The sequence below is a fragment of the Rana temporaria genome, chromosome 4, assembly GCF_905171775.1.
Source record: "Rana temporaria chromosome 4, aRanTem1.1, whole genome shotgun sequence".
Lineage (NCBI taxonomy): Eukaryota > Metazoa > Chordata > Amphibia > Anura > Ranidae > Rana > Rana temporaria.
The window spans coordinates 411308675-411331434 of record NC_053492.1 but is presented as its reverse complement, the minus strand read 5'-3'; the positions used below and the strand labels follow the sequence as shown (position 1 = coordinate 411331434).

At 41.4% G+C, this 22760-nt stretch overlaps 1 protein-coding gene across 3 annotated transcripts in view; it reads left to right on the top strand.

Annotated features, from left to right (window-relative positions):
- The window catches only part of MACROD2 (mono-ADP ribosylhydrolase 2), a 3190351-nt gene extending 3173752 nt beyond the window's left edge, over positions 1-16599 (top strand). For all 3 annotated transcript variants that reach the window (XM_040351278.1, XM_040351279.1, XM_040351277.1), the window contains exon 21: positions 16060-16599. In XM_040351278.1, coding sequence (XP_040207212.1) covers positions 16060-16097 — 38 coding nt within the window. In that variant the 3' untranslated portion in view covers positions 16098-16599. The remainder of the gene's footprint in view (positions 1-16059) is intronic.
- The last annotated feature ends 6161 nt before the right edge of the window (positions 16600-22760 follow it).

Below are 22760 nucleotides of genomic sequence, written 5' to 3'. Positions count from 1 at the left end.
CCCTGGGCGGGGCTGTTCAACTCTGTTAATTTAACATGTATTTAACCATTTAACATGTTTCTGCCTAGTCCTCTCCTGTAAACAGGGAACATAACCCACTTGTCAAGACTTAAGGAGCTGTGTCTGTCCATGGACGATAAGAGAAAATAATAATTTAGTTTTTTTGGTTGTACATTACACATTATAATTGACTGCACATTCAGAGTTGTGCTTAGGCCAAAATTACCAAGGATTGGCTACCTTACTGGCCAGTAGGAATGGCATGCAGCCCTTGCTCTCTCCTTGTTCATCACACCATGGTGATTGGATTATATACAGTATATTAGAACTGAGTGGTTCCCCTTTCATAATTTCTGTCATGTCTCGCTATTGTCTTGAACCCACATCCAATCACTGTCCAAACCTTTCTGCCTCATCCTTCCACGACATCTCCAAGATATGCTCCTTCCTAATTAATGACACCACAACGCTTCAAATTCACTCCCTGGTCATCCGGCACCTGCAACTCCCTCCTCATTGACTTACCTCTACATAGGCTATCCCCCTTCAGTTCATTATGAATGTTATAATAGAAAATTCATATACATGTGATATTAAAAATTGTTACAAAAGCATCTTCCTCCGTGTACATAAAAATTAATGAAGTGCAGACCGAAATTCACCAACACCTACATGTGAATTGCCTGCTCACCTTTCAAATAAACAAATATTGTCTGTAATGTCACTTTAAGACACCTTTAGAGCGGTCAGTTCTTGTATGTTCAAATTCCAAGTGGTGGTCTGCAATACTGTCTAGGATTCTCCGTATATAATGGTTTTCAAATAAAGCAGAATAAAATCATCACGCAGGATTGCCAAAATATCATCAGATCTACTGATCATATAATCTAACTCACATTTGTTCAGTAAGAAACGCATATTTAACGTTCAGTTTCGCACGCAGCTTGTTCCTCCTCACTACACATCCAGTCTGAATGAGACACCGGAAGTGTTGTCACTGGCTGCTTCTGACGTGTTGCATCACAGGTCACGTGACTTTCTCAAGTTCATTTCCATTTAGAAAGTCACGTGACCTGTGACGCAACGCATCGGGAGGAGCCAGTAAAAACACTTTCGGTGTCTCACTTCAGACTGGATGTGTAGTGAGGAGGAACAAGCTGCATTCGAAACTGATCGTTAAATATGCGTTTCTTGCTGAACAAATGTGAGTGAGATTATATTATTAGTAGATCTAATGATATTTTGGCAATCCTGGAAGGTGAGCAGGCAATTCACATGTAGGTGGTGGTGAATTTCGGTCTGCACTTTATTAATTTTTATCTACACGGAGGAAGGTGTTTTGTAGCAATTTTTAATATCACATGCATATGAATTTTCTATTATCACATGTATATGTAATTTAGTTGTACCTATACGTAGCACTGTGCAATATTAAGAGGTTGATTTTAGCGCACTATTCATTACTATCTTATTTATGTTAAGTGTTGTCGGAACACTCTTTGAATAGCTGCAGCTGAACCAATTTATTAGTCTTTTATTATCATCCGGTTTTATTTATTCATATCAGCATATCAGAGTTATTTCACTTTATATTTTCCATCATGAATGTTGCCATCAGACTCAACCTTACCAACTGTTCAGTGTCTGTTCAGTGTCTGCTATCCCTCTTTCCCAATCCTCCACTGACTTCTGCTCTTCTAACAAATTAAATTTCAAGATACTAACAATAACTTACAAAGCCATCCACAACTACATTACTAACTTTGCCTCAAAATACCAACCAATTCATTCTCTTTATTCCTCCCAAGACTTTTCTCTAGTCACCCCCTCCCATGCTTGCCTCCAGGACTTCTCTATTCTCTATTCTCTGGAACTCCCTACCCCAATCTGACTATCTCCTTCTCTCTACACTTTTAGACAATTCCTGAAAACTCAAATTTTCGGAGAAGCCTATCCTGCCCCCAAATAACATTTGCACATTTATTTTCTCCATCAGCCTATCTCTTGACCCTCCTTCTTAAATTGTAGGCTATAACGAGTGGGGCCCCCTACTGTACTAAATTGTATTGTAATTGTACGATCTGCCCTTATGTTGTAAAGCACTTTATAAATTGTTGGCGCTATATAAATCCTATATAATAGTAATAATGTTCTTGGACATTCAACATCTGCCTACACACCATGGTGATTAAATTAAAGTTAGGCCTTGTACACACGGCCAGACGTGTCCGATGAAAATGGTCCGCGGACCGTTTTCATCGGACATGTCTGCTGGGAGGTTTTGGTCTGATGTGTGTACACACCATCAGACCAAATTCCCCGCGGACATAAAACACGGTGACGGCGCGGCGACGTGCGCGACCCAGGAAGTTCAATGCTTCCACGCATGCGTCGAATCAATTGGACACATGCGCGGGATTTCCGGCCAGCGGACATGTCTGATGAGTCGTACTAACCATCGGACATGTCCGACGGACAGGCTTCCAACGGACAAGTTTCTTAGCATGCTGTCCGCTAGGCCGGAAAACTGTCCGGTAGGCTCTACACACGGTCGGACATGTCCGCGGAAACTGGTCCGACGGACCAGTTTCAGTGGACATGTTCGGTCGTGTGTACAAGGCCTTAGAGTTACCCATGTGACTATACTGTATATGCTGGGATATTCTCCTGACCATAACTTGAACTTAGAATGGTTCAAGGGGGAGGGGGAGAGGGGGAGGGGGAGAGCAGGAGAGTTAGGACGCCCACTAACACACAGCTCCTTTCTCTATCTGCAACGTGGAGAGCGTCCTGACTCTCCTGCTCGCCCCCCTCAAGGGAGGGGGGCGAGCACGACACTTCACACCAGGGAGAAAGCCTTGCATTACTGTGTGGTTACAGACAGAAGAACAGGAAGTGAGGATTTCTCAGAAGAAAGAATCACAACTTTAGCAATTATGTTCTCTTATTTTACAAACTCACCCAGCTAATGACCACTGTTCATAAACATATCTGTGTGCATTGTACATATTATATATCTATGACAACAGAAATAAATGCAAAACTAGTGAAATCAGTTATTTCCTGTTTATGCATAGCATTATTTGAATATTTCATTGTTATGTGTCTAATATAAAAATGATTTCAGTTATTGCGTATACATTAAATATACATTTTATGATTATGCAGCTTATACAGACTAGATGAGCAATGTTTACACTCTGGACTGAGCATTATCAGCTCTCCTGGATGTCCTGGAATAATCCTTTGTCATTTTAATTTTATGAGTCTTTTAATGCTGGCATTTATATCTTGGATTGAGCTTGCCTATAAAATATATCCATAATGTAATACACCTTTCACGCAAAAAGAAAAAATCCTCTTCAACCAAACGGGAAAGTAAGCTTTAATTGGTGCAAAATGAGCCATACACAATGAATGCCTAAACACTTAAAGCAAACCTTGCCTTACTGTGTTACTCCTAAAACAAGAGTTTCAATGCATCCTTAACCATTTCAGCCCCAGAAGATTTTACCCCCTTCCTGACCAGAGCACTTTTTACAATTTGACACTGCTTCGCTTTAACTGACAATTGCGCAGTCGTTCGACGCTGTACCCAAATTAAATGTGTGTCCTTTTTTTCCCCACAAATAGCATTTTATTTTGGTGGTATTTGATCATCTCTGCAGTTCATTTTTATTTTTTTTGTGCTATAAACAAAAGAAAGAGCGACAATTTTGAAAAATAAAACAATATTTTTTACTTTTTGCTATAATAAATTTCCCCCAAAAATGTTTAAAAAAAACAATTTCTTCATCAGTTTAGGCCACTATATATTCTTCTACATGTTTTTGGTTAAAAAATGCAATAAGTGTACATTGATTGGTTTGTGCAAAAGTTATAGGGGCAGATTCACAAACAATTGCATGGGTGCAGCGTATGTGAGATACGCTACGCCGCTGTAACTTACTGTTTCCAGCTTCGAATCCACAAAGAATTTGGCGGCGGCGTAGTGTATGTCTCGCGGCCTAATGGCGCGCAATTCAAATGCGGCGAGTAGGGGGCGTGTTTCATTTAAATGAAGCGCGTCCCCGCGCCGAACGAACTGCGCATGCGCCGTCCCTAAATTTCCCGCCATGCATTGCGCTAAATGACGTTGCAAGGACATCATTGTTTTTACGTGGACGTAAATTACGTCCAGGCCGATTCACGGACGACTTACGCAAACAAAATAGATTTTTTAAAATTATACGCGGGAACGACGGCCATACTTAACATTGAGTACGCCACCATATAGCAGCTTTAACTATACACCGGAAAAAGCCGACTAGAGACGACGTAAAAGAATGAGACGGCCGCTTGTACGTTCATGGATCATCGGAAATAGCTAATTTGCATACTCAACGCGGATTACGATGTGAACGCCACCCAGCGGACGCCGAAGAATTGCATCTAAGATCCGAAGGCGTACGAAGACGTACGCCTGTCGGATCTAACCCAGATGCCGTCGTATCTTGTATTGAGGATTCAAAACAAAGATACGACGCAGGAAATTTGAAAGTACGCCGGAGTATCAGTAGTACGCCGGCGTACTCTCTTTGTGGATCTGCCCCATAGTGTCTACAAACTATAGGAAATATTTATGTCATTTTTATAGCATTTTTTTTCACTAGTAATGGCGGTGATCTGCGATTTTAGGCGGTAGTACAACATTGCGACAGACAGATTGGAGACTTTTGACACTTTTTTGGGACCATTGGCATTTATAAAACGATCAGTGTTGTAAAATTGCTCTGATTACTGTGTAAAGCCCTGTACACGCGATCGGAATTTCCGATGCAAAAAGTCAGACGGCCTTTTTCTATCGGAAATTCCGACCATATGTATGCCCCATCGGACTTTTTCCCAAGGAATTCCATCAGAGTTTAGATAGAGAACATGTTCTCTTTTACTCCGATGGAATTCCGTCAGAATTCCGATATTAGTTTGGTCGGGCAAAAGCCTGATCGTGTGTACGGGGCATAATTGTCACTGGCAGGGAAGAGGTTAACACTAATGGGGCGATCAAGGGGTTAACTGTGTGTTCCCTCAGCATGTTCTAATTGTGTGGGGGATGGAAGTGACTAGGAGAGGAGACATATCGTTTTTCCTACTTAATAGGAACAAATGATATGGCTCCTCTTCCCTGACAGAACAGGAATTTGTGTGTTTACACACACAAATCCCCATGCTGGCACTTGTGCATGCAATTGCGTGTGGACGGCGGGTCCCATGCCATGCAGCGGGTGCCCTCTGGTGATCAAAAAAGGAAAGGGCGTACCCTTACGGGATTTCGCCATGAGGAGCCATTCTGCTGCAGTACATCTGTGTGAGCCGGTCGGGAACCGGTTAAGTGCCTGCATATATTTTCATTGTCTTCATAAAAATGCCCCAAGACCCAATAGGGAATTCTAATATGCAAATCTCAACATTTCTCAGCAAGTTGAGGGATGTCCTACCCCCTTCTGTCTTGTGCAGAATCCTATTGAAGATCGCTGCCACCCATCTATTTAAATAACCTTTTGGGATTTGCCAGAGGTGAGGGGTGGGGGGTGGGGTTTTAACCTATACTTTCTACAGAACTAATAGCCCAGCTGTGCATGTGTGCACCAGCAAATGTGTTTATGAGAATAATAAAAGACACATCCAGGCATCTTTGGGTTCACACTTACATTTATTATTGTGCATTTACACTTGCGAATGCACCCGCTTGGAGACATCTCCAGATACATGAAATAGGGGGTGCGGTTGTCACGAGAGAGGAAGGCACAGACAACAATAAAAACATTGTCAGACTTGTTCCCACTGCATTACAATGTGGAGAGATGGAGAGATATCCCATCACTTCCTATTCTGATAGATGAACAGACATGCAACACAGATGTTTTCTTTGTTCAAACAAATTCCATATCTCAAATCCTAAAGGACAGTATGTAAGCCAAGATTTAGCACAACATTATTTTATAGCAAAAAGTATATAAATATTCTGTGCTCACCCTGACTGTTTCCAAGAAATGTGTATATAAATTGTACATGAAATGTAAATATTAAAGTATATATAAAATAAATAAGTGCACAACCTGTTATTATATGATAGGGAAAAAGATTCAGTTCCCTCTAAATATCAAACAATATAAGTATACACGGGATCCATGCAGAGCGTGCCGCTGTAAATTCTCTCATGCATAGAGGATGACAGATGGAAGAGGCAGTACGTAAAATACTCACTTATTAAAAAAGGTATCAATGCACTTACATTAAGCAAAGCAAACAAATACCCCTCATAGCCGCGGACCTCGCATGCAGGCTGGTGTGTAGTGACGTCACAAAAAACAGCTCCACGTGACGCGTTTCCCAGTAAGAGTCATTAATACTTTTTGGCCTATTTTTTGGTGGCTACACAATATTTTGCAGCTACCCTTTATTTACAGTCACTTTTATACAAATGTATATTAGAACGTGAATAGTGATGACACTATAATGATACTAAATAAAAAATAAAGAAATAATAAAAATAATAAAAAAAATAAAAAAGCTGCTGCAGCTCATATGTCAGATAAACATAGAAATACAAATAAAAAAGGTAAAGCTGCGCTGCAAAATGAATCAACATAAACAATCAATTATGCTGTGTGTGATGCACACAAATCACCAGTGCAATCTGAATAAAAGCAAGTGAAAAATATGTGCGGAAGTCCATATGAAGGATGTATCACAGAAAAATTCAAAAGTGACAGAAAGTTCTCCGAATGGGTGAAATTAGATGTCCAGATAATATCCTGTGAATCTGTATAGCAGATGACAGAATCCTCCACCACTTAAAGTGCCCCTGGAAGAAGTCATTGTTGGGAGGAGCGGCGTGCTGACGTCACCACGATTCGTACTACGCTGTCTACCCGGAAGGACGAGCGGACAGCAGAGCCGGCCGGCTATTATTGATACACGCACTTTTTTATCTACATACATGTGAGTGCAATACCTTTACCATTAAACCTTTTAAAACGATATCACGCTATGTTAGTGTTTTTCTCCTCTGGGTCATATCTATGGAGAGAGATGAGTCTGATGTAGAAGATTGGTGAAAATAGAGAGAGAGTGACAGCATATCCCGGATCCCTTAAACTGGCTTATGTGTTTACATGCCTGACTAATTTCTTGCTCTGGTAAGCAGTTAGAACTTAAGTGGTGGTGGATTCTGTCATCTGCTATACAGATTCACAGGATATTATCTGGACATCTAATTTCACCCATTCGGAGAACTTTCTGTCACTTTTGAATTTTTCTGTGATACATCCTTCATATGGACTTCCGCACATATTTTTCACTTGCTTTTATTCAGATTGCACTGGTGATTTGTGTGCATCACACACAGCATAATTGATTGTTTATGTTGATTCATTTTGCAGCGCAGCTTTACCTTTTTTATTTACTTTTATACAAATGAATATTTTTGAGTATCACAAGACCAGAAGAATTAACCCTGAGGTGGTCTTTGATAAAACCAACCCCGAATCGAATGGTATCAGAGGGATATTCATGAGATTAAAAAAATGCATTATTAGCTGAATTGCATACCTCATAAGATATTAAAAAAAGGCCTTCATTCCCAGTCAATGAGTCTTATGGGGAAACGTGTCACGTGGAGCCTTTTTTGTGACACCACTATGCACCAGCCTGCAGACTCTGGGCCAGATCCACGAAGCAGTTACGCTGGCGTATCTATTGATACGCCGCGTAACTGCTAGGTTGCTCCGGCGTATCTTTGTTTTGTATCCACAAAACAAGATATGATTGAAGCTGGGCTAGGTCCAACTGGCGTACGTCTTAGTACGCCGTCGGATCTAAGGTGCATATTTACGCTGGCCGCTAGGTAGCGCTTTCGTCGATTTCCGCGTCGAGTATGCAAATTAGCTAGATACGCAAATCCACAAACGTGCGTCCGGCCGGAGCATTTTTTTACGTTGTTTCCGTAAGGCTTTTTTCGGCGTAACGTTACCCCTGCTATATGAGGCACAGCCAATGTTAAGTATGGACGTCGGGCCAGCGTAAAATTTTCTGTCGTGTACGTTGTTTGCGTAAAACGTTTGCGAATAGGGCTTTGCGTAGAATGACGTTCACGTCGAAAGCATTGGCTTGTTGCAGGTTAATTTGGAGCATGCGCACTGGAATACCCCCACGGACGGTGCATGCGCCGTTCAGAAAAAACGGCATTTACGTCGGGTCAAGACGTATTAACATAAAACACGCCCCCATCTCATCCATTTGAATTGCGCGCCCTTACGCCGACACAGTTACACTACGCCACCGTAACTTGCGGCGCAAATTCTTTGAACATACGGAAAATACACTGTAAGTTATGGCGGCGTAGTGTATCTGAGATACGCTACGCCGGACGTATAGATGCGACAAGGTACGTGGATCTTGCCCTCTGTGGGATGTTTGCTTTGCTTATGATCGTTTTTATACATGTAAGTGCATTGATACCTTATTTAATAAGTGATAATTTTATGTACTGCACTATGAAGCCTCTTCCATCTGTCATCCTCTATGCATGAGAGAATTTACAGCAGCGTGCTCTGCATGGACCCCATGGATACTCGGGATACATTGTAATCTTACATAGGAGGAGTGCCTTTAAAGTGACTAAGGAGTGAAATATCTCTGGTGGTTGGAACCTGTTGGAGTGAGTTAGATCTCTATAATTTGAGATCCAATTATTCTGGTAAGAGGCGTGTGTTTATGTGGAGAAGGCACTTTGCTGAAGCACCAGTCTGTGAATCACTATTCATTAAAAGAGCAAACAATTGGACTTCTAGTTTAACCACTGTGGACTGAATATGTTTATATTGATTTTACCACTTACAGTGCCTTGAAAAAGTATTCATACCCATTGAAATGTTCTACATTTTGTCATGTTACAACCAAAAACGTAAATGTATTGTATTGGGATTTCATGTGATAGACCAACACAAAGTGGCACATAATTGTGAAGTGGACGGAAATTGATAAATGGTTTTTATTTTTTTTACAAATAAACATGTGAAAAGTGTGGCATGCATTAGTTCTCAGCCCCCTTTACTCTGATACCCCTAACTAAAATCTAGTAAAACCAATTGCCTTCAGAAGTCACCTAATTAGTAAATGTGTGTAATTTAATCTCAGTATAAATACAGCTGTTCTGTGAAGCCCTCAGAGGTTTGTTAGAGAACCTTAGTGAACAAACAGCATCATGAAAGCCAACAAACACACCAGACAGGTCAGGGATAAAGTTGTGGAGAAGTTTGAAGCAGGGTTAGTTTATAAAAAAATATCCCAAGCTTTGAACATCTCACAGGACACTGTTCAATCCATAATCCAAAAATGGAAAGAGTATGGCTAGGCTGGGCAAGGGGAGCATTATTCAGAGAAGCAGGCCATTGTAACTCTGGAGGAGCTGCAGAGATCCACAGCTCAGGTTAGAGAATCTGTCCACAGGACAACTATTAGTCGTGCACTCCATAAATCTGGCCTTTATGGAAGAGTGTCAAGAAGTAAGCTACCATTAGAAGTTTGTGTGAAGCCATGGGGGGATACAGCAAGAAGAAGGTGCTCTGGTCAGATGAGACCAAAATTTCACTTTTTGGCCCAAACGCAAAACGTTATGTGTGGCGGAAAACTAACACTGCACATCACCCTGAACACACCATCTGCACCGTGAAACATGGTGGTGGCAGCATCATGTTGTGGGGATGCTTTTCTTCAGCAGGGACAAGGAAGCTGGTCAGAGTTGATAGGAAGATAGATGGAGAAAAATACAATCTTAGAAGAAAACCTATTATGCCACGTACACATGACCGTTTTTCGTGTTGTAAATAATGAGGTTTTTAATGGTCTAGAAAAAACGAAGTTATTTTCAACCCGATCATTAAAACGGCCTTGCCTACACACGATCGTGAAAAAAAAATGCTCTAGCAAAGCGCGGTGACGTACAAAACTTACGACGGCACTATAAAGGGGAAGTTCCATTCGGATGGTGTCACCCTTTGGGCTGCTTTTGCTCATTCTGTGTTAGTAAAAGACAATTTGCGCTTTTCAGTCTGTTACAGCGTGATTAATGTGCTTACTCCATTTTGAACGCTAGTTTTACCAGAACAAGCGCTCCCGTCTCATAACTTGCTTCTGAGCATGCACATTTTTTTCACGTCCTTAAAGCCCACACACGACCATTTTTTACAAGTTAAAAACGGCAACGTTAAAAACTGCGTGAAAAATTAGAGCATGTTTGAAATTTTTAATGGCCATTTTTTACATCGTGAAAAATGCTCTGGAGCCTACACACAATCGTTTTTAATGACATAAAAAAAAAAAAAACTTAATTTTTTACAACCCGAAAAATGGTCGTGTGTATGCAGCACTATGTGATGAAAAAAAACGACACTTTCTGTGAAGTAAAAAATGACGTTTTTGAAACTTCAATTTTCAAAGACGAAGTTGCCTACACACCATCGTTTTTCTCACAATGATCTAGCAAAGTGAGGTTACGTTCCACCACGTTTTTCCATTGAAGCTCGCTTCATAAGTAGCTTCTGGGCATGCGTGGATGAAAAAACGTCTTAGAAAACGACGTTTTTTGCTACACACGGTCAATTTCTGTGAAGTAAAAAGTGCACTTTTGAAAAACGACACATAAAATTGAAGCATGCTTCAATTTTTTTTGGTCGTTTTTTACAAGACATAAAACGACGTTTTCCCCCACACACGGTCAATTAAAGTGACGTTTTTAAAAACGTCATTTTTTTTCATCACATAAAGTGATGGTGTGTACGGGGCATTAGAGTCTGCAAAAAACTGGGGCTGAGGTTTACCTTCCAGCAGGACAATGACCCTAAACATACAGCCAGAGCTACAATGGAATGGTTTGGATCATGTGTTATATTGGCCCAGTCAAAGTCCAGACCTAAATCCAATTGAGAATCTGTGGCAAGATGTGAAAATTACTGATCACAGATGCTCTCCATCCAATCTGACAGAACTATTTTACAAAGAAGAATGGGCAAAAATGTCACTCCCTAGATGTGCAAAGCTGGTTAGAGACATCCCCAAAATGATTTGCAACTGTAATTGCAGGGAAAGGTGGTTCTACAAAGTATTGGCTCAGGGGGGCTGAATACAAATGCACACCACACTTTTTACATCTTTATTTGTAAAACAAATTGAAAACCATTTATTATTTTCCATTCTCTTCACAATTATGTGCCACTTTTTGTCGGTCTATCACATAAAATTCCAATAAAATACATTTACGTTTTAGATTGTAACATGACAAAATGTGGAAAATTTCATGGGGTATGAATACGTTTTCAAGGCACTGTATATTGTTTGATTTTTAGAGAGTTCACAACTGAATGTTTTTCATTATTATATAATAACAGGTTGTGCACTTATTTTGATTTTATAGCAAACCTTAAGTATATAAAACCTACCTAATCAAGTGTTGCTAGAAGCACTTAGCAGGCACCTCCAGGATGCTGTACCTTCTATTCACTTTCAATACTTTGGATGCCTAGAATTCCTAAGTAGTCTAATGTGCACCCATTTTCTTGGTTAAGGGTTTGAAAAGTCTGTGCTTACCGCTCTCATTTCCTAACCTCATTACTTGCCCATTACTGTGATGGGTGGGGAGGCAAAGGAGGTGAACGGACTAGTGTAAAAGCCCATTGACTCGTGAAGTACCGGTATGTGCATGTCAGAACACCTGGCCATTATGGATACCTGGGGTGCATATACTGGAAATAAAGTTATAATGGAAAAACCTCTTTTGGTTGAAGCTACACATTAAATTTAACAATTCTGTCATGTATGTTAGATTAAATAAAATGCCTACAGCAATATGTTCTTACCGTTAGAAACCAGCCTTTAATAGTCTGTAGGATTCAAGCGGCTTTAGGCTGACTTATGGTTGCCATGGATAATTATACATCATTGCTCTCTGGGCTGTAACATGTTCACACAGCTTATTAAAGAAGTGAAAGACTTGATGACAGATTACGTCAATAACTGAATGGATTTTTATACAGTAACTGTCCAAAAACAAACCGTTTATACCCTATAATCTAAAACGTGACCTCTTTCAGCAATGATTCCTGGTTTCCAGGAAAATGAAAAGATTGTGGTGGTTTTACTGCCCTCAGCTCAAGGCTGTCCAATCTAATTTGAACCAAGGGAATGTTAAACTAACAAAGATGCAAAATAGTTTTCCCAGTTTCCCTCAAAGCGACAGAAAATTAAAATTCTGTCATATGACATATTTGTTACATCATTGTGTATGTATACTGATAAAATTGAGATAAAGTTGCAAATGTATCCCTATTACTCATAAAATACATATTTTGATAAGTATCAAATAATTGCTTTCTAGAAATATACCCTTATACCATCTCTTTCTGGTTATTGATGGTGATGAGGTTCTAGCAGGAGATATGTGTCCAAATATCTGTCTATAGCTATAACTTCTGAAAGTATTAAAAAAAAAAAATAGGTTAGGATAAATTATAAAAATTTCTTGGTCAGAACACACAAATCTGATATTTAAATGCTTACTGATTAACGCTCTGGATATATCAATGATGAAGGATCTGATTTGTCCTGGTAGATCATTGAATTAACAACAGCATGTTATGCCAATCTGCAGCTTTCAGAGTGAGAAAGATACTTTCTTGTACTGAAAGAGGCAAAGATTTAAAGCGGTGGTTCACCCTCAGTAACAACATTCTACCATGTCATTCAGCATAGTAGCGCGAGCTACAGTATGCCTTTATTTTATTTTTTTGCCCCGTATTCACTGTTTAATCCTACAGTGAAGATTCAGACTCCCCGCGGGGAATGGGCGTTCCTATCCAGAGGGAAGTTGATTGACGGCCGGCTATGGCACGTCACGCTCCCCGAAGATAGCCGGAGTAGGTCTCGGCTCTTCCCGGCGCTATACGGCGCCTGCGCACAGACAACGGAGCTGACTGCGCAGGCGCCCGTGAAGGGCAAACACCTATTTCGGCTATTTCCGTGAAGCGTGACGTGCCATAGCCGACCGTCAATCACGAGCCCTTTGCATAGGAACGCCCATTCCCCGGAAACTTTACAACCCGATTAAACAGTGAGTACGGCGCTAAAAAAAAAATATAAAGGCATACTGTAGCTCACGCTACTATGCTGAATGAAATAATTTAGGGAGAACCCCCGCTTTAAAGAGAGTTATTAATGCCCCATCAATAGAGTCTTATGCCTAGTACACAGGATAGCTTTTGTCAGGAAAAACGGCCGTGTGTATTCTCCCTTGCAGTGTTTCCCATAGGAAAACTGCGGGGGGGAAAAAACGATGTGATTCGCAGCGAGAAAAAAGAGAACATGTTCTCATTTTTTAAACCGCAGTTTTCCTGTCGGGAAATCTGCTAAGGAGCATACACATGGACGGTTTTCCCAGCCAAAGAAAAACACGTCAGTTTTCCTGATAGGGAAAACCGATCGTGTGTACTAGGCTTTAATAATAACAAAATAATCAAATTATCTTTGGTGATCAGAAGAACTTTTGCCCTGTTGGAACAAATCTGTACATGGTTCAGATCTGTTTTGGTTCTTTCCTGTAAATCAGGGGTGTCCAAACTTTTTTCAAAGAGGGCCAGATTTGATGAAGTTAAAATACGTGAGCAAACATGGAAAACATGGAAATCGATGGACAGCCGCACTCCGGATAAACTTGAGAAAGTTGTCTTTATTGATAAAAGTAAGACATGTACATCCAAAGATACAGTCACATAAGGGGACAGCTGACGCGTTTCGCACACAGTTAGTGCGAGCCATGACTAAGCACTAACTGTGTGCGAAATGCGTCGGCTGTCCCCTTATGTGACTGTATCTTTGGATGTACATGTCTTATTTTTATCAATAAAGACAACTTTCTCAAGTTTATCCGGAGTGCGGCTGTCCATCGATTTCCATGTTTTCCATGTTTGCCTAGTGCATTGCCAGCACCTTGGACTCCTGGGAGATTCCTCCAATTGTCTGCTAAAGATCCACCTGGAGCGGTGACTCCCTTTCCTAAAATACGTGAGGGCCGACCATTTTGCCTGACATTCTTTGAACCATTAAAATTCGGTCTAAGTGTGTTCGTTTGAGCACTGCCCAACAAGAATGCTCTTACCTTTGTGGCTGTGTGTGAGAAAAGAGATGAACTCAGACGTATTTGGATATACCGTATTTAATGGCGTATAACATGGAAGTTTCAGGAAAAAATTATAAAAAAAAAAAAAAAACTTAAAGCAGACCCCAATTGACATGAATGCAGCACCCCCAATTTTTAGGAATGCAGCACCGACCATTGCCAGGAATGCACTCACCATTGCCAGGAATGCAGCACCCACCATTATAATAAAGGGGGGGGGTGTTTGTGGCGCTTGCTAATATTATATTATAAGGTGCTATGTGCAATAACAAATATGTAAAACAAAAATACCAAAATATATGACTAACATTGATATATAAAGTGATCATAAAACCACAATCAGTGAACAATCCAAAATGAGTGATGAAATAAATAAATAAAATGATGAATAATCCATGAAAAATTGCAAGCGTGAGTCTGTGCAGAATCAATGAATAAATAAATAAGTCCAGTAAGGAAGTTAAGTGAACAAAATCCGTGATTGGATTGTTCACTGATTGTGGTTTTATGATCACGTTATATATCAATGTTAGTCATATATTTTGGTATTTTTGTTTTGCATATTTGTTATTGCACATAGCACCTTATAATATAATATTAGCAAGCGCCACAAACACACCCCCTTTATTATACTTGTTTAGTGTGATAGCACAGTTATAGTTGTGGCTGCTGTTATTTATTTTTATATTTAGTTATTACTTATTCAGTTTGGTTTGCACATTAGTTCCCCCCCTTTTATCAGCACCCACCATTGCCATCAGTGCAGCCAGGGAGGAGGCAGGACGAGCACCAAAGATTACCTACAGGAGAATCTCCTGTTTACATAGCGGTCTCTTTAAAGCGGAGCTCCACCCTAAAGTGGAACTCCCGCTGATCGGAACCCTCCCCCCTCCGGTGTCAAATTTGACACCATTCAGGGGGGAGGGGGTGCAGATACCTGTCTAAAGACAGGTATTTGCACCCACTTCCGGCCACACAGTCTCCGGCAGACTGTGGGCATTACGTCACCTCCCCCCCCCCCCCCGTTGTGTGCTGGGAACACTCGGCTCCCAGTACACAGAGGGAGCCAATCAGAAGGCGCAGCGCAACTCGCGCATGCGCGTAGGGAACCGGGCAGTGAAGCCGGAGCGCTTCACTTCCTGGTTTCCTCACCGAGGATGGCGGGGGGAGCAGCAGAGTGACGAGCGATCGATTGTCCTCTGCTGCGGACAGCGCTGAACTCCAGGACAGGTAAGTGTCCTAATATTAAAAGTCTGCTGGCTTTTAATAAAAAAAAATTCAGCGGACATCCTCTTTAATAGAATGTCCTGCCTCCTTTGATGGACAGAACAGTCGTCCTATGGCAGCGCCGAAGACGGGTCTTGATATTACAGAGGCTGCCGTGTGAACAGGATATACTCCTCCAGTCTATATATCTTTTGTGGCCCCGGCCCTGGGACGACGTCAGGGGCCACAAAAGATATATATGTTTAGATAACCAAGCGGACTGATCAAAACCGGAATGTGGGTCTGACTGCAGACATGCCTGCTGTAGATCAACTGCAGATTTCGATTCCGGGGATGCAAGGGGTATAAACTGAACTTAACAGACAGGTGTCTTTTTCGAAAATGACTATGTAAATAAATAAAAAATACAGCAGGATCAGTGAGACATCATCATGACTATTTTGGCAGATGGGAGCTAAGAACACAAATGCAGAGATCTGGCTCTGGTTGTCTATGTGATACAAAAAGCTTGTGGGGTCATCTATCAAGCAGGAAAATGTCAGTTTTGGTGATCTTTCCAAAATGTACACGCAATATTTATAAGTTAAAATAATATAACAGTTTTTTTTTTGTTTTTTTAGGTGATATTGCTGATGAAAGAGATGGTGATGAAAAATGAAGCAATGAAGTTGAACAAGTGTGACACTCTTCCAGTAGTAGCAGATGAGACCGCACTTGGAGCGTTACTCTTAGGGCTTGCAGGCTGTGTGATTTAGGGGTTTATCTGATTTGATTCTTCTTCTTATGAGTTGAAAAGGGTTTTGGTGAAATACTTTAAATTTTGGAATTGCATTTAGTAACTTCTATTTTTGTTGAAAATGCTAAACATAGCTTCAGGCTACATTTCTTTTCTTTCCTTTGCTAATGATCTTTCACAAATTCAAAGTTGATAATAATGAATACTTTAGTTTACATGCATAATATATTAATTGAGTTTTGAAATTCAATTTGTAATTTGGCTTGGCCACTTGTTATCCCATAACATGATTTCACAGAGGCCTCCCGTTCTATAAAACACTGAATGTGTGTATATGGACAAGCCTCAAAATGTTTATGTATGTAATTAGAACCTTTCTTTAAGTTTGAAAATGAAAATGAATAAAAGCTCATTAAATCTGTAAGGTTGTGTCAGTGTCTTTTAGGCAAAAGAATGTTGTAAATGGAGAATACCCAGTTAGTAGATTCCAACATGCTATTCCCAATGCACACGTTCCTGTAGAAATGACTCTGCATATAAGTAGGTGCTGAAGTGACCATTGGTTGGAACCGTGACTAACCAGAGCAAAAGACTGTCACCAGCACACCAAGGATCTCCAGTGCGGGTTCAAAGCTTTATTCAGCGATCACATGGTTACAACAGATTACAACGTTTTGGAGCCATGCAGGACACCTTTATCAGGCATGTGACGTCACATGCCTGATGAAGGGGGCCCCTGTGGCTTTGAGACGTTGCAATCTGCTGTTACGATGTGATCGCTGAATAAAGCTTTGGACTTGCTGGTGACATTCTCCTACCCAGATAGTAGGGCTATAGACACCCAGGGCCAGATTCAGGTAGGAGATACGACGGTATATCTCCAGATACGCCGTCGTATCTCTGAGTGTGCGGCGTCGTATCTATGCGCCTGATTCTTAGAATCAGTTACGCATAGATGTGACTAAGATACGACCGGCGTAAGTCTCTTACGCCGTCGTATCTTAGTTGCATATTTACGCTGGCCGCTAGGTGGCGCTTCCTTTGATTTACGCGAGGAATATGCAAATTAGGTAGATACGCCGATTCAGAAACGTACGTCCACCCGGCACATTTTTTTTACGTCGTTTACGTTAGGCTTTTTCCAGCGTAAAGTTATCCCCTGCTATATGAGGCGTATCCTATGTTAAGTATGGACGTCATTCCCGCGTCAAATTTTAAAATTTTTACGTCGTTTGCGTAAGTCGTCCGTGAATGGGGCTGTGCGTAATTTACGTTCACGTCGAAAGCATTGGCTTTTTGCGGGTTAATTTGGAGCATGCGCACTGGGTTACTTTCACGGACGGCGCATGCGTCGTTAGTCAAAAACTTCATTTACGTGGGGTCATGTTTTATTTACATAAAACACGCCCACCTCTTCACAATTTGAATTACGCGCGCTTACGCCGGCAGATTTACGCTACGCCGCCGTAACTTAGGGCGCAGGTTCTTGGTGAATACAGAACCTGCCTCACTAAGTTACCGCGGCGTAGCGTATCGGAGATACGCTACGCCCGCAGAAAAATAAGCCATTCTACCTGAATCTACCCCCCAGTGTTCAGAAGGGGCATAGCATGTTGATCCTTAATGGTTTCTGGTGCAAATAGCACATTTCGTAGAAGTACCAATTATCAGGCTGCCTCCTGATAATCTGGACTGGATAAGCCTATTCTCCATGTTATATTTACAGTATATTACCAAACGTATTGGAATGCCCGCCCTTACACGCACATGAATTTTAATGAATGAATGAATGACTTGTATAGCGCAACGCATGCAAACTGAATCGCCTCTGGGCGCCTTTTCCAGCCAGTATCTGCTTGGCTGGTGCGGTCATTTTTACCCCGTAGGATCATGACACACTAGGGACACACAGTCATACACACATATATACTGGGCCAATTTGGACGAGATCCAATTTACCTACCAGCATGTCTTTGGAGTGTGGGAGGAAACCGGAGTACCCGGAGGAAACCCACGGAGACACAGGGAGAACAAACTCCACTGCACCACTGTGCTGCCCTGTAATGACATCCCAGTCTTAGTTCGTAGGGTTCTATATTGAGTTGGTCTACCCTTTGCAGCTATAACGGCTTCAACTTTTCTGGGAAGGCTGTCCACAAAGTTAAGGAGTGTGTCTATGGGAATGTTTTACCATTCTTGCAGAACAGCATTTGTGAGGTCAGACACTGATGTGGATGAGAAGGCCTGACTCGCAGTCTCCACTTGAATTCATCCCAAAGGTGTTCTATCAGGTTGAGGTCAGAACTCTGTGCAGGCCAGTCAAGTTCCTCCACCCCAAACTCGCTCATCCATGTCTTTATGGACCTTGATTGTGCTCTGATGCAAATTCATGTTGGAACAGGAGGGGGCCATAACCATACTGTTCCCATAAAGTTGAGAGCATAAAATTGTCCAAAATGTCTTGGTATGCTGAATCCTTAAGAGTTCCCTTCACTGGAACTCAGAGGCCAATCCCAACCCCTGAAAAACAACCCCACACCATAACCCCCCCCCCCCTCCAGTGCACAAAGCAAGGTCCATAAAGACATGGATGAGCGGAGTGGAGGAACTTGACTGACCTTCACAGAGTCCTGATCTCAACCGGATAGAACACCTTTGGGATGATTTAGAGCGGAGACTGCGAGCCTGGGCCTTCTCATCCACATCAGTGCCTGACCTTACAAATGCACTTCTGGAAGAATGGTCAAACATTCCCATAGACACACTCCTAAACCTTGTGGACAGCCTTCCAAGAAGAGCTAAATCTGTTATAGCTGCAAAGGGTGGGCCAACTCAATATTGAACCCTACAGACTAACACTGGGATGGCATTAAAGTATATGTGCGTGTAAAGTCCCAATACTTGGTAATATAGTATGTTTATATATATATATATATATATATATATATATATATATATATACTGCTTGTCATAGTTGTTTTAAGAAACCTGCTATAGCGCCTGCTGCAGGATTATATGTATTTGTGTGTGTGTATATATATATATATATATATATATATATATATATATATATATATATATATATACTAATACATATAATCCTGTAGCAGGCGCTATAGTAGGTTTCTTAAAACAACAATAACAAGCAGTGTTGATGAGGCACAACAGATGTCCCCAGAGATTCTGCTAGTTTGGCTGAAGAGGAATGTAATGCTTAAAGTAAACAAGTGCACAAATCATGCACATTTAGGCCCCTATTACACTTTTGTGTCCTGGCTGTGATTTTTGTTTTGATTTTGCCTCAATTTTGCCACAACTTTGGGGCGACTTGGAAGCAATGCCTGTGTAATCTTGAGGTCTATGGACCTCAAGTTTCATCAAAGTTGGACCAAAGTGGCGCAGGGACTACTTTGAAGTAGCTGTGACTTGAAGCTGCAGAGGTATGAATGGCACTCATTGGAAATCATGGGGTTCGACTTTGCAGTCCCAAGTCGCAGGACACATTGCACAAGTGTAAAAGGGGCCTAAAGCAGTTGTAAACTGTGGCTGGTTTAGAAAAAAAAAAAAACATGTAAGGCAATTGCATAATGTGCTAGTATGCATTATGAAATACTTACCTTAGAATAAAGCCCTCACTGCTGAGAGGGCTGACATTTTCCCCCGGTCTTTCTTCCAAGTTCTCGCGCTCTGGCTGTGGGATTGGCCGGAGCTGCGATGACATCACTCCCATGCTTACACGCAGGAGCCCTTGGTTCCATCACAAAGCTTTAACTTTCCGGAAGGTATGCTAGACCTTCAGGGGCAGATCCACAGAGATCTTCACCCGCGTAGCGTATCAGAGATACGCTACGCCGCCGTAACTTACTTGTCCTTGGTTCGAATCCAGAAAGAATTTGCACCGTAAGTTACAGCGGCGTAGTCTATCTCTCGCGGCGTAAGGGCGCCTAATTCAAATCGGCGAGTAGGGAGCGTGTTTCATTTAAATGAAGCGCGTCCCCGCGCCGAATGAACTGCGCATGCGCCGTCCGTAAATATTCCTGCCGTGCATTGCGCTAAATGATGTTGCAAGGACGTCATATTTTTTAACATAGACGTGAATTACGTCCATCCCAATTCACGGACGACTTACGCAAAATAAAAAAAAAATCGAAATAAACGCGGGAACAACGGCCATACTTAACATGGCAAGTCTAACTATACGCCGCAAAACACCAGCTTTAACTATACGCCGGAAAAAGCAGACTAGAGACGACGTAAGAGAATGCGACGGCCGCGCGTACATTCGTGGATCGTCGGAAAAAGCTAATTTTCATACTCGACGCGGAAAACGACGAGAACTCCACCCAGCGGACGCCGAAGTATTGCATCTAAGATCCGAAGGCGTACAGAGCCATACACCTGTCGGATCTAACCCAGATGCCGTCGTATCTTGGTTTGAGGATTCAAACCAAAGATATGACGTGGGAAATTTGAAAGTACGCCGGCGTATCAATAGATACGCCGGCGTACTCGCTCTGTGGATCTGCCCCTCAGAGTGTATGTGCCGGTGGTGTCACCAGCTGCATGCAGGGTAAATATCTCCTAAACGGCGCACGTTTAGGAGATCTTTATTTTGCCTACAGGTAAGCCTTATTATAGGCTTACCTGTAGGTAAAAATCACATTGCTGGTCTTACTACCGCTTTATTCTTTTTACCGCATATTCTGAAAAGGCACTTTAAACCAAGCCTTGGTTATTCTCATTTGCTGTGGTGTGTAGTGCATTCATCCTTTTAAAATAAAGACAACCATCAAGGTTTTTTTGGAGTGCGGCTGTCCATACTTTCTTTTCTACTGATTGCCTTGTGCATTGCCGGCACCCTTGATTTCCTGAGAGGACACAGATCATTCAAACACATCCACCTGGAGTGGTAACTTCCTTCCCCTGCTGTGGTGTGAAGACATTTCTTTTAAAAGTTCACAACACATGCATTATAATCTCAGCTCTTTTCCTACTACTGTCTGCCAAAATCTCGGTGAATGTAAACACAGTCATTTCTAAGCTGTTAGAAAGTGACCGAAACACACTTTAGAATATGGGTGTCCAACCTGCGGCCCAAGGCGGCTATAAATGTGGCCCAACACAAAAACGTACTTAACCACTTAACCCCCGGACCATATTGCTGGTCAAAGACCAGAGCACTTTTTGCGATTCGGCACTGCGTCGCTTTAACTGACAATTGCGCGGTCGTGCGATGTGGCTCCCAAGCAAAATTGACATCCTTTTTTTCCAACCAATAGAGTTTTCTTTTGGTGGTATTTGATCACCTCTGCGGTTTTTAGTTTTTGCGCTATAAACAAAAATAGAGCGACAATTTTGAAAAAAATGAATATTTTTTACTTTTTGCTATAATAAATATCCCCCAAAATATATATAAAAAAAATTATGTTTTCCTCAGTTTAGGCCGATACGTATTCTTCTACATATTTTTCGTAAAAAAAAATCGCAATAAACGTTTATTGATTGGTTTACGCAAAAGTTATAGCGTTTACAAAATAGGGGGTAGTTTTATGGCATTTTTATTAATATTTTTTTTTTACTAGTAATGGCAGCGATCAGTGATTTTTTTTCGTTACTGCGACATTATGGCGGACACTTCGGACACTTTTGACACATTTTTGGGGATTTTCGGCGATCAGTGCTATAAAAATGCATTGGATTACTTAAAAATTGCCACTGGCAGGGAAGGGATTAACACTAGGGGGCGGGGAAGGTGTTAAGTATGTTCCCTGGGTGTGTTCTAACTGTGGGGGGGTGGCCTCACTAGGGGAAATGACTGATCGCTGTTCATACATTGGCCGCTTAGAGAGCCAACGTTATACTACGGGCTCTCGTGCAGGGGAGCCGACCTGCCGCCGTAGAACTGCGGCGGCTGGTCGGCAAGTAGTTAAACTTAATAAAAAATAATGATTTTTTTATTTTCTTATGTAAAAATAAATTTACACTAGACATGTGCACAGAAAAAAAAATTTGTTTTTTTTTGTTCTGTTTCGTATCGTTCCGTAGGTTCGTTTCCGTTCATTTTTCGTAAGACGCCCGTTTTCCTGTTCGTTCCCGTTCGTTTTTCGTACAAGATTTTTTCGTATTCCGATCGTTTCGTATTTTCGTTACCGTTTTATTTTCGTACATGCGGGATGGTTCGTTATTCTGTTTAATTCATGTTCGTTACTTGTTAGACAATAATTTTCGTGAATTTTCGTCAATGATTTGCATTCTGTGTTTTGGATTCTTTTTTCTGTTTGTGTTTTCGGTCGTGTGTTCGTGTGACATCTATGACAATTTGTTGTGGATGTCATATGAACATGCGACTGAAAATACGAACAGAAAAAGGATTTTCGTCATTTTGTACTTTCGTAAATATATTGCGGGATTCGCGGCACTTTCAACACGCGGCTCATCCATATTAACGATTGTTAAGCCCCATACACTTGGTCAGACTTTTTTAACAACAAACATAAAAACGATTGTTTTCCGTTCGTTCTCAGAAAATTTGTTCGTTTTTAAACTCCATCAGAAAACCATTTTTGGGTTCAAAAGTCTGGCCAA